General features: G+C 32.1%; 5 protein-coding genes across 5 annotated transcripts, besides 3 other annotated features; 1 reads left to right on the forward strand and 4 right to left on the reverse strand.

Moving 5' to 3' along the window:
- Positions 1-174: 174 nt before the first annotated feature.
- TVAGG3_1003390 (ribosomal protein L8) lies at positions 175-1,137 on the reverse strand (the record flags this gene model as incomplete). Its single annotated transcript, XM_001312497.2, has 1 exon — positions 358-1,113. The coding sequence occupies one exon, from the start codon at positions 1,111-1,113 to the stop codon at positions 358-360; it is 756 nt and encodes a 251-aa protein (XP_001312498.1).
- A 73-nt stretch (positions 1,138-1,210) lies between these two features.
- TVAGG3_1003400 (spectrin binding) lies at positions 1,211-3,149 on the reverse strand (the record flags this gene model as incomplete). The annotated part of the gene is made up of 1 exon (XM_001312498.1): positions 1,579-2,817. One exon carries the CDS (start codon positions 2,815-2,817, stop codon positions 1,579-1,581), a length of 1,239 nt encoding a protein of 412 aa, XP_001312499.1.
- Positions 3,150-3,199: 50 nt separating this feature from the next.
- TVAGG3_1003410 (ankyrin repeat protein family) lies at positions 3,200-4,598 on the reverse strand (the record flags this gene model as incomplete). Its single annotated transcript, XM_001312499.1, has 1 exon — positions 3,328-4,224. One exon carries the CDS (start codon positions 4,222-4,224, stop codon positions 3,328-3,330), a length of 897 nt encoding a protein of 298 aa, XP_001312500.1.
- Positions 4,599-5,604: 1,006 nt separating this feature from the next.
- Positions 5,605-7,508: a mobile genetic element.
- Positions 6,729-6,988: a mobile genetic element.
- Positions 7,321-7,459: a mobile genetic element.
- Positions 7,509-7,927: 419 nt separating the features above from the next.
- TVAGG3_1003450 (uncharacterized protein) lies at positions 7,928-10,867 on the reverse strand (the record flags this gene model as incomplete). The annotated part of the gene is made up of 1 exon (XM_001312500.2): positions 9,557-10,699. The coding sequence occupies one exon, from the start codon at positions 10,697-10,699 to the stop codon at positions 9,557-9,559; it is 1,143 nt and encodes a 380-aa protein (XP_001312501.1).
- Positions 10,868-11,515: 648 nt separating this feature from the next.
- TVAGG3_1003460 (NEDD8 transferase protein) lies at positions 11,516-11,983 on the forward strand (the record flags this gene model as incomplete). The annotated part of the gene is made up of 1 exon (XM_001312501.2): positions 11,516-11,851. One exon carries the CDS (start codon positions 11,516-11,518, stop codon positions 11,849-11,851), a length of 336 nt encoding a protein of 111 aa, XP_001312502.1.
- Between the last annotated feature and the right edge of the window lie 10 nt (positions 11,984-11,993).

An 11,993-nucleotide genomic window follows, 5' to 3' on the forward strand; every position in this document is an offset into this window, starting at 1 on the left:
TTCTTGGCTTTAGGTGGCTACGCTTGTATTGATTATATGATATGAGTCCTTTCAAATATATTCGATTTCAAAGAATATCACGTAAAATATAAGACAAACTTTTAGGATAAGCGAATTTGTTTAGAGAATACTTTTAGATTTTCGAGAATTTACGAAATAAATGTTGAAAATTAAGCCTTTATTAAGAATTTGTTGGGACTTGAATACATTGCAATAAGAAATTAGGTCATTTTGATACTTGGTAAGATTAGAGCTGAAGTCTTTTTCATAATTGAAGAATTATGTAAATTAGTCAAAAATCTTTGGTGAAAGATAAAAAAGTATAAGTAATTTGGTAAATGAAATCTAAGAAGATGTTTAGGCAAGGTTGACTGTACCGCGGCGGCGACCTGTACGGCGGGAAGCGATAAGGCCAAGCTTCTGACCTGGGCGGGCAGAGCGGGCGACTGTGCCTGGAGCACCCATGTGCTGGTGGGAACCACCACCGTGTCTGTGGTCGACTGGGTTCATCTTGATACCGCAAACGACTGGCCATGTGTGGCGTTTAGCTTTATACTTGTAGTGGACGTTACCAGCCTTAAGGAGTGGCTTTTCTGGACGGCCACCACCAGCGACGATACCTAATGTAGCACGGCAGATGTTGGAAACAAGAGCCTTGCGACCAGATGGGAGCTGGATACGTGTGTAGTTTTCTGTGTGACCAATAACACGGCAGGAATCGCCGGAGCAGCGGCCATAGCGGCCACCATCACCTGGACGGTGCTCGACGTTGCAGATTTCTGTACCTTCTGGGATCTGTGCAAGTGGAAGGATGTTGCCGATGTGAAGGTCAGCCTGAGCGCCGCACTTGATGAATTGGCCTGTGTGGATGCCTTCAGGGGCGATGACGAGGGCAGAATCGAAGCCCTGGCCTTCAGCCTTCTTGTAGATAAGCTTGGCAAGTGGAGCACCACGGCCTGGGTCGTGGATGATCTCCTTGACCATGCCGGAGATGACGGATGTGCGCTCGGCAGCATCAAGAGCACGGAATTTAGCTGGACCAACGCGGTGGTGGGTATGGGCCTGGAAAACAGAACCATTACCTCTACGCTGAGCACGAACGATGTGACCCATGTGTAAAAGGAAGAACCATAGCCGCCACGAAGTCACTTTTTTCGAAAGTTATCGGTGTGTAGCACCAATAAAAAATGCTGTTTAACAGCCATGATTATTGTCATATAATTATAGTTTAACGTAAATTGATGGAATATTTCAAGCTTTTGAAATTGATTCAAAAATTTCCTCATTTTTTGAGAACTTAATTGGTATGATTCCTCATATATGAGTTATCCATATAATGAAAAGCAAAGAAATACCCTGGTTGTGATATAATGAAAGAAGAATAACAGAATAATCTTTCAGTGCTTAGATTTTTCCTTTAAAAATAAACACTGTTAGCATAAATGTGATATTGTATTGCTTATATTTTGAGTGTGCATGAAAATTAGACAAAATACAAAATAAAATCTACTTTCATAATCAAAAAAAGAAATATTTTTCAATGGAAAGCACAATTTTATATCAAAGAAATATAAACAATTATATCTCAAACTTCTTAATTACATCCATTGATTTCAATAACTCACTTGTCATTGAAGAAGCTGGATTTTCAGATGGGCTATGAGGAACTTTGCGGCTGATTACAAGAACACCCATTTGGGCATTTGTGCAAAGAGTTTGTTCGCCAAGTTTGAAAAATTCTTTACAAATGGTGCATTGATAAAGAATTGACTTCTTAAAGTACTCATTAATAACAGATGTTATTGTGTTGGCCCTTTCCGTTGTCCAGTTGGTCGAATAAATAAATAAAATTATTGATGAGGAGTTATTGTGATCATCTCGCTTAACTAAGATCCTTACATCATATGTTGAACTCAATGATTTGATGTCATCGATAGAAAACGAACTTTTGGCAATATTATTCAGTTGAATTACCAAAAATTGGTTCTTTGAGATTACATTGAGTACGGACTTCAAGAGACTTCGTGCTGTTTCGGCAGAAACTTGTGGAGTTTCGATAAAACCGATTTTCATTTTATTTCCGTTCGTCATAAACAAGAATGGGATCTTGTAAGGGAGTTGTAGCCACACTACTTCATCATTCCAGTTGGATTTTGGTATTCTGCAGCGTTCTTCTTCAGGAATGTCGCAGCCAAATAATTCTATAATTAATTCACCGAAAAATCGTGGAACGTTAAGGAATAACTCGGCTGTAGGCTTTTCTGGTATCTCGATTGGTGGTTTAAATAATAAATCAAAGTGTAAATCAACGGATTTTTCGTAAATTTGGGAATCTGTTGGATATGTTGGGAAATTTCCTAGCAGATATGATAAGTTGCGTAGTTCGTCGGTTAGTTCGAACGGATGTTTCTCGAAACAATGGATTAAAAGCTCCATTGAAGTAGAAAAGTTTTCTCTGCAGATTCCGCAAAAGGGAACGTTATTATATGCAACAACTCCGAGCTTTTTGTATAATAGTTCGGACTTTTCTATTTGTTTTATAGCATAATCTTGAGATGTCTCATCTTTTGGTTTTTCGCTGATCAAAATGTTATCAATCGATATTGACTCTAGCACAGGCTCTTGGTTGACGACTTCCTTTTCTTCTTGTTCTGGAATTATTTCTTCATTTTCGGTTGTATTTGAAGTTTCGATATTTTCTAGAACCAATTTCACTGGTTCTTGGGTAAATTCAGTTGGATTTTCTTTGCTTCTAATTGATTGGACAATATCGTTGACTTCCCCTTTGATAGTTTCAGTCTGTTTGGATCCTGCCATTTCTAGACCGTTTAAAACGCTATTTAGATGTTTTTCAATGCAATGCGAGCAGAATAAATCATAGTTTGGATATGCAAGAGAGCATAAGCTGCATAAAACTTCTCCTGTCTTCTTAGATTCAGAAAGGATGATGTTTCCTAGAAGATCCTTTTTCAAATTCGTATGAGTTTTTAGAATATGTTGCAATAGATCTGATAAATCAAAAATACTTCGGCAAAATGGGCACTGAGAAGATGAAATTTCTTGATTAATATTTAGATCATTGACAGATTCATCCTCTGCAATTTCTTCAATGTATGAAAGGATTGATGTTGGATTAATAATGTTTGAAATTTAGCGCCTATATGTCACTTTTTAAAAGATTATTTCATTGAGTTATTGGCAATTTCGGCACCTTTATAGGAAATGAAGAAACTACAGTTTATTAAAATATCTTTTACGAAATTCGATGTCGACAAAAAAAATGCAAAAATTTGTTTATAATATTTTACGCATTGGTGATGATATTATTTATGTTTTATCCAGATTCAATATCAAATCCCTGATCCTTTGATTATGTGTATCTGTATTTGCTCCCACAGAAATCAGATATTTAGCTACTTCAGGATGATCGTGAAGCAATGCCAAATGAAGCGGAGTATATCCTTTTTTAGTGGTTACTTCTTTATTAGCTCCAACAGAAACAAGATACTTAACAATTTCAAGATGGCCGTAATGTGATGCGTTCAAAAGTGGAGTAATTCCAGAATTATCCTTTTCATCCCTATTAGCACCAACAGAAACAAGATACTTAACAATTTCAAGATGGCCGTAATGTGATGCGTTCAAAAGTGGAGTAATTCCAGAATTATCCTTTTCATCCTTATTAGCACCAACAGAGATAAGATACTTGACAACTTCAAGATGACCTGTAAAGGATGCATAAATCAGTGCTGTGCCACCTATTTTACTTTTCGCTTCTTTATCAGCACCAACAGAAATAAGATATTTCACTAGTTCAAGATGGCCATTTCTTGAAGCACAAATGAGTGGTGTATATCCTTTTTCATTTCTTGTTTCCAATTTGCAGCCACATTCAATAAGATTTTTAACAAGTCTGGTATTTCCTTTTAATGATGCGATATGTAGTATATTATCAAATTTAATAATTTTCTCAGAGAGTCCTTCTTCGCATGCTTTTGAAATCATTTTTTGATTACCACTTTCTGAAAGCTCATTAAAGAATTCATAGATACTTCCCATATTGTTTGATTTTTTGAGCTCTTCAATCTTAGAAAGTATTTGAATTGTTGTATGTTCTTCTCTACTGCTTTCAAGAAGATTTTGGATTCGATTTTCAAGAATGACAAATTCTTTTTCTTTTTGATCTAAAAAGTATATAAGTCCATCAAATATTCTTAAATCCATGTATTTTCTAACAGATTTAAGTGTCGAAATTGCATCTTGAAAATTGTTGATAGAAACACTTGCGTCATGAGTATATTCGTACAATTTACTTGTTTCAAATGTAGTTGATGATTGTTCAAGAAGTTGAATGAAGTTATTTGATGGTCAAATTTGCAAGTTTTAAGATGGTCTTGATGTCTTCTGGCTCGAAAACATGAAAGAGCTTCCCATCTTCAAGATAGTCTTCAATGTGAGCTGCTATGTATTCGAAATTTTGAGTGATGCCACTACTCATTTCGTGCTATTCAAAAATAAGTCGTAACATTCCTCTTTATACAGATATTATCATAGGTTTATATTAATATTGGATTATCAATTAATTAATTGGGGAAAAATGTTGGGTACTCAAAAGTACGATAAAAAGAAAAAAAATTCATCATCAACAAAGATATCGACCAAAATTGGGTTCATTATGCTCAGCATATGAAGCATTATAATAGTGGGTATCGGTTTATTGAATAACTTCCGTTTAATTTCGAGATATACAATTAAGAACTTTAAAAATATCTATATTTTACTTGCTAATGCAGAAACCTTATTGTATTATGAAAATCAAAAAGATATGATCATTGAAGAAGAGCAAAATTCAATTTTAAGAAAGTCAATCGTTTAATAATTAGGTTAATTTTAGGAATTTGTATTTAAAAAACACTTTTTTTGTTTTTTATTTTACATATGCTTATAGAATAAGCACAAATAATTATTTATAATTCAATGAATTTTTAGAAAATGGTAATTAAATTGTTAGATCTTCGATACTATTAAGACATCTTTCTTGCAATAAGACTATGGTAACAATGTTTGTGTATGATAGTTGGAAAATTGTTAAATTGCTAAAAAATTCGATAAATTTCGAAAACTATTTATAGTATGTCCAAATATATTAGAATTCAATGGTATACAATGCGATTAACAGTAAACAATCGATATTAAGTTATTGATGAAAATCGATATCAAAATTTAAAATTTTTGTGCCTTTTTTGAGTGGAAGCTATTGCTTTTGGTGTCTGGGATGAAGATCTCCTTGATGATTATTTCCAAATTTTTTTTGAGTTTCGAAAATGTCTAAGCAATTTTCTAAAAAATGAAAACGTTTTTTGCATTATTAATTTTTTTGGAAAAATAATGTTAAAAATCTTGTAGATTTAAATTTAAGTGAGAAACAAAACATTTTCATCATATTTTAAATCTATAGATGCGTTATATTTTTATTAATATATAATATTTTCCTAAAATATGTTTATTATAAAGCAAAATTGACACTTTGAAACAATATTTTGGTTTTTTGCAACATTTATATTCTTTAGTCCCTAACATATCATTGTTTCATACTAATAAAGTTATGGCAGTCCCAACGGGAACCGCGGTAATTTACCGAGGTTTCCGCACACCGGTTCCTTTTTTTAGGAATTTTTTAGATTAAAAATATGCTTTGTAAATCATTTTTTGTAAATCGGCAAAAATTTGGAAATATTCTGACGACAATAAATCTGGGAATAGTATTTTAAATACGAGAACAACCTATTTAAAAGTGTTTCGCTCGATTTTGTATAATTTCAAATTTTCGCATATAGCTTTCCGTGAATTACCGTGATTTTACCGCCACATCAATAGTTTACGACACTTTTTCCGTAAATTGAGTAGTTTACTGCACTTTTTCCGTAAAATTGAGTTACGGGAATCCGTAAGATTACCATACCTCACTTCTAGTTGAAAATAGCATTAGTATATAATAAATAGATATATTATTCATATTTTTGATTTTGAATTACGGAAAAAGTGAGTTCAGAACTTCCAATTATTATTTGATTAATTATGTTAAAAATACTATAAGGAATTAAAATACATAATGTTGAAATTTGAATTACGGAAAAAGTGAAGGTGAAAGTGAAGTGAAAAAGTAAGATATTTTTTGTTGAAATAATCATAGTTGTACAATTTTGAAACTATATGTAAAGCTATAAATTGAATAAATTCAAAAACAAAAATTGTTTATTCTTATTAATAAATTTATATTAATCAATATTTGAACAACCCGTAATTAAAATTGAATTCCTCTTAAAATTTAATCCATACGTTAATTTTTAATTTGCTCGGCGAATGCCGAGCTTCCCTACTTCTCTTGTCATTCCTTCAAAAACTCTAATCTCATCGCACTTACAAACATCATGATTTGATGTATTGTCGAGAAATCTTAGACTTGTTTGTCATTTGATTATAGCATTTGAAAGTCATCTCGAAAATCGATTAACAAGACAATTTCCCAAACATCTACATACAAGTAGATGATGGTAAACCCATTAGAGTTGTTTTGCTATGATTCCTCCAATCTTATGATGAGAAAAATCATATCAAAACAGCTCTAATCGAACATTCTACACAGCTTAGCATCCAGCTAGTTCCAAGTAATGCGATTACAACATCAACGGCCAAAGCCTTTCAGAGTCCTTTAATCATTTCTTCTCATCTCAATGTGAAGTGGCCCCAAACGAACTACAAGCTGACGTTACAACGCATTACAACCCGGTTAATACGAGCATATACATTAGAGCTGCTTTGTTATGATCTCCCTCATTAATTGATGAGAGATCTCATTATGAAGCAGCTCCAATCGAACTAAAAACCTACATACAAATGAGTGAAAACAAACTCATTAGAGTTGTGTTGCTTTGATTTCTCTCATCAGAAGATGAGAGATACCAGAACAAAACAACTCTAATCAAACTTTCTACACAACTCAGCACAGTATCAATGCAAAGTAATGCGTCTGTATCGTTAACAAGCAAAGTTGTTTCGAGTCCTTCCATTTTGGAAGAATTCGGAACAACTTTGCGAATTGATAGTGTAAACCCATATACATGAAAGCGTGCATGCATAAAGACAGGTATTGTCAGCAATGACTACCTGCCCAGCTATGAGTGATCAGAGAATTACCATCTCAGGCTTTTTGAGAACGTTTCAGCCAGGACCCTCGTATGTTGACTGTGAGAAAGGCATCCTTTATCTGAAATAGATGCTTTTCCAACAATCAAATTCGAAGATCTTCGACGTTGTTGTAAAAAGAGAAGGAGAAGGAAAGAAGAGGAAGAAGGAATGGAAAAGAAGAAGAAGAAAAAAGAAAAAAGAAGGACATATTAAATATAATGCGCACTTAATAGTGCCGAGGCGGCGGAGCCGCCGAGGCTCGATTTTTTTGACCCTATATTACCGCACGGCAATGTTTTTCTCGATTTTGTACAGCCCTAAATAAAATTGACTAAGGATGTCAATTTGGAAGAAAAGTGAGAAAATTCCTAAAATGCTAAAAATGAATTTTCCAAACGTACTTTTTTATCTCATTTTTTTGATTTTGAAAAAAATTTGGAGAGAAGAACTCTTCGTTTTTGAATTTTGTCACGATGGTTTTAAAGTATATTAGACACATGTATTGATATTACTATTTTTGTATATTTTGAGAGAAAATCCCTAAAAAGTGAGAAAATCTGAGACGGTTTGAGAAAATATATAAACTATTGAAAATTTGAATTAAACTTCTAATTTGGAAAAAAGAAATTTGGAAAGAAGAAAATTCAAAAATCGAGATTTAGACTCAGTATCAAATGGAGAACAAAATGTTTCTTCATATGAAGGAAAAAAATTTTCTTGAGAAGAAATAGAGTTTTTAAAATTTTATTGTATGTAATAAAATAAACAAATATTAAAATTATTTTTTTGATAACAAGAAAATTCCCAACAGAAAATATTTGAGACAAAGAAAAAAAAGAAAATTGAAAAATATTACTCTCCTTTACATTTCATGAGATTTTAAATTTATTTTTATAAAATTGACAATTGTATACGTTTAGATGAAAATAAGTGATTTTGCTTGAAATAAAAATTATTGTTTGTTTACAGCTATCAAATAGATTTTTGCTATTTTGATTAAAATTTGTTAATCAAATTAATAATTTTTTTCTAAATATCTTAAATATCTGGATCACTCACTGATACGATGAATTAAACGATAAAAATAATACAAACTCAACTAAGTTTCCTGTCTTTCAACCAAAAAATATTATGCAATTTAAATTAAATTGTTTATTCAAATATAAAACAAAGATGAAATAATTACAGTTATCATAAACTTTATGAATAACTCTGTAATTGGTTCAGATTTTCGTAAAAATATTTTTATTAAAATCGATAAGAATATGTTTACCTACTATCATCACATATCTATAAACAAGAGTAGAGTGATTTTTATCATCGAAACTTTTTAAAAGCTGCAAGCTGGAAGTAAAAATCTTGTTTTTTTTTTCTGAGTTAGTTGTAGAACTATTGATGCACGAGTTATCATTGTGATTTAGAAGGATGTCAATGTACTGACTGAAGGATATGAAGTGAATTGAATTTCATTGAATTTCAATTTGATCAAATTTGTTGAAATTATATGAATGTGTCAACATCTGTATCACTCTCCTTCACTTCTTCCCTATTTTTTCGAGAACGAAGCTAGCTCAGCTTTCGCTGAGCGAATTGACACTTTTGATGCCCTAAACGTACATGCTCTCAAATTTATCGAAAAAAATAATACTACCTAAACTCGTATATTCTTATTTTAAATATGATATTATCCTTAGATTCCACACTAGAATATATTTAAATCAACTTTTTAAATTTTCCAAATGGAAAATTATATTCTCCTAAAGTGAAAACAATTTTCCGAATTGACATCCTTAAGTTGACCAATTCTGTTTGGATGACCAGATTACGTGAAAATTTACATTCCTAGTTCTTTTGCATTTTAAAACAAATCTTGGTATTGGAACTGTCACTGGAACTGTGGCAGCTGGTTGTTATGGTGCAGAAGCATCTGACTTTGGAACTGAGGCAACTGGTGGTGTAGATGGTTCTGCCGGCTTTGTAGCTGACCAATTTTTGACGTTATGAAAAATAAAGAAATCTGGCTGTCATCAAGCAGGTTAGCTTTTAAGATGAATTAAATATCCTTGGTATCTTCACCAACTTCCTTATTTTGACAATATCCAAGATGCTGATGCTTTTGTTCTTTGTTTCCCAGTATAATACTGCAATTTTTTATAAATCAATTATAAAACCTGTTAGAAATTCATTTTCACACACACAATTTTCGATGAGTAAACGTATGTGATCATTCAGTATTAAAAACTTAATCATTGAGAGGTTTCAATCATATTTTTTGTTAAAAAGAAACATAATAATAAAATTAATCAGTAAGAAAACATTTTATTCTAATGAAATGATCATGGAATTGTTAGTCCTAAATGGCAAATGCTTATTTACATAATCTCTTTGCGCTATAATGGAGACCGGATTCAATTTTCATATCGTTGTTAATAATTAGAAGTTCGTTCTTAAATAGAGAGCTAATTGTTGCTAAATCATTGATATTACTTACTATCTTATCTTTGTTCTTGCAGAAGTATGTTAATTGCTCTTTCATTAACTTTGGATCTGCAACTTGGTTTATATATGAATCAAGTTGAGTTTTTGTAGCGTTGAGAGCTTCCTCAAATGTTTGGCCGTACTTAATTGAACGGAAAATGTACTCAAAAGCCCCTGGATTTGGTCCAATTGTATTAAGAATAGTATTGTACTCGTTCTTCCTAAAGATTCTCATTTGGACAAATTTGTATGATAGTTTCTCAATGTTTGGAGTAGTAATGTAACGAACTGATTTAGAGATTTCAAATCTTCTTAATGAATTCTTAATTTCAACAATGATTGGTATATTGAATATGTACTGATTACTATTCGAGAGATAAGCAAGAGCAGAGTTTGTGATTCTTATGCCATTTTCAAAATCATAAATACGATCGTAGTTATGGATGTATATTGAGAAATGGAAAATGGGTTCGTAGTAAGATAATACCTGGAGCAATCTATCAACTCCATATTCATTGAATCCGCCAGATAAAATTGATTCAGCCGCATGTGTGATTGCGCTGAAAGGTATTCTAAATGCAGGGTTTGTAAGGGTTTCTGATGACTTGTCAGCAAGGTAATCATAAAGATGGAGTTCTGATAATGCTTTTAAGTCAGAATTATCTAATTTATTTGTTCCCTTGGCAAACGTAGTAAGTAACTGTAACTTGAACAAATTAATGCAGTCTTGGAGGTTGTTGGCCAAGCTAAAATCTACGACAATTGGGAAGATGTTTTTCTTTTTGTTTGCTTCCGCAAGTAAATTCATAGCTGTAGACTTTCCGGAGTGATATCCACCCGTTAAAGCTAAGATATAACGTGATGGACGTGATTTAGCATAAGAATGTAAAGTTTGATTGAAAGATGGTTCCCATAAATATGGCATTTCGCCCATATAGCGGACGAAACGGCACAGGTATGCAATGAGAATTATTAACAATAAAGCAGCACCAGCACCAGCCCCGATAAATATGTTCCTATTGTTATTTTTCATTTTTTTTTGATCAATTTTTCTTTTGTCAATTTTTTATATTTTATTTTGGTGTAAGACCCCCAAAAATATTAATTTGAGCTTTGTCTATTTTATTATCGGTATAAGCACTTTAACTTAATCAGCAATGTTGAGAACTCATTACATTTCCATCGTTAATTTTCATTTTTCAAGCAGGCACATTGAACCAATATCAAATGTATAACAATATTACATGAAAGCTTTTTATACATGAATCAGACAGAAAAATTTTAAATGATTGATTTATGAGAAAACTAGATTGGTTCTGATATATATGAAATATGAAAAATATTTTGAATAATTTCAAGCCCCTAATAGATAACAATAGTCTGAACGGCTAATAAAAAGGGAACGTACTACATAAATACTATTATAGATAATTTCAAAATTCTCTTAGGGAATAACATATTATTAATAAAAACAAACTAATATCAAAACAAAAGCAAATGAATGAAAAATAAAATATGTGTTGTAAACTAAAATTTAGTCGGTATTGGCAATAATATTTTTCAAGACTATAGTCTTGCAGTGTACAACTCATTCTGCCCATAGATGCCTCGTTATTGTAATCCTTGACACATCTTCGTCGCCTCCCGTGTTCGAATTACATCCGAAATCTTTTGCTAAGGAGCCTAAAGGACTAGACGTTGTTATTTGATCATACCCATTTGAACAATTTTGAAAAAATAGTTTCTTCTATCAGAATCATGTATTTTGAATTATTACTGGAAATTTTTTTTTCTTTATTTTGTCATAATTTTTCCAAAAAAAATGTGACAAAACAATTTTCATTTTAGAATGAGTGCACCAGCAATCAAGAAGGTCAGCAGAACAACAGCAAAATCTACAGCTACCACCGAGCAAGTAAAATCCACTGAAAACGAAGAAATTGAATTAAAAATTACCAAAATTTCAGCAGTATATCAAGAAATTAGCTCACGTGTTACCGATAACTGTGGTATTTGCAAGACTCCTCTTGGAGAACCATGCAACAATTGTGCTATTCAAGGAGCAACAGAGTGTCCTATTGAAGAAGGTACTTGCGGACATGCATTTCATAAGCATTGTCTTTCCCAATGGCTTAATACTAGTAGACTTTGTCCTACATGCGGCAGAAATTGGGAATCTCGCTAAAAATAAAATTATTGTATTTATAATTTTTATTTTTCGATGTTTTGGCTGGAAAGTAATACAATAAAAGACTTTAAAAAGTATTATTTGTATGAAAAATATTTGAAAATGCATTTTAATAAAGAAAAATGAAAGAAATTTGATG

Source organism: Trichomonas vaginalis, chromosome I, assembly GCF_026262505.1.
Source record: "Trichomonas vaginalis G3 chromosome I, whole genome shotgun sequence".
In the NCBI taxonomy this organism is placed as follows: domain Eukaryota; phylum Parabasalia; order Trichomonadida; family Trichomonadidae; genus Trichomonas; species Trichomonas vaginalis.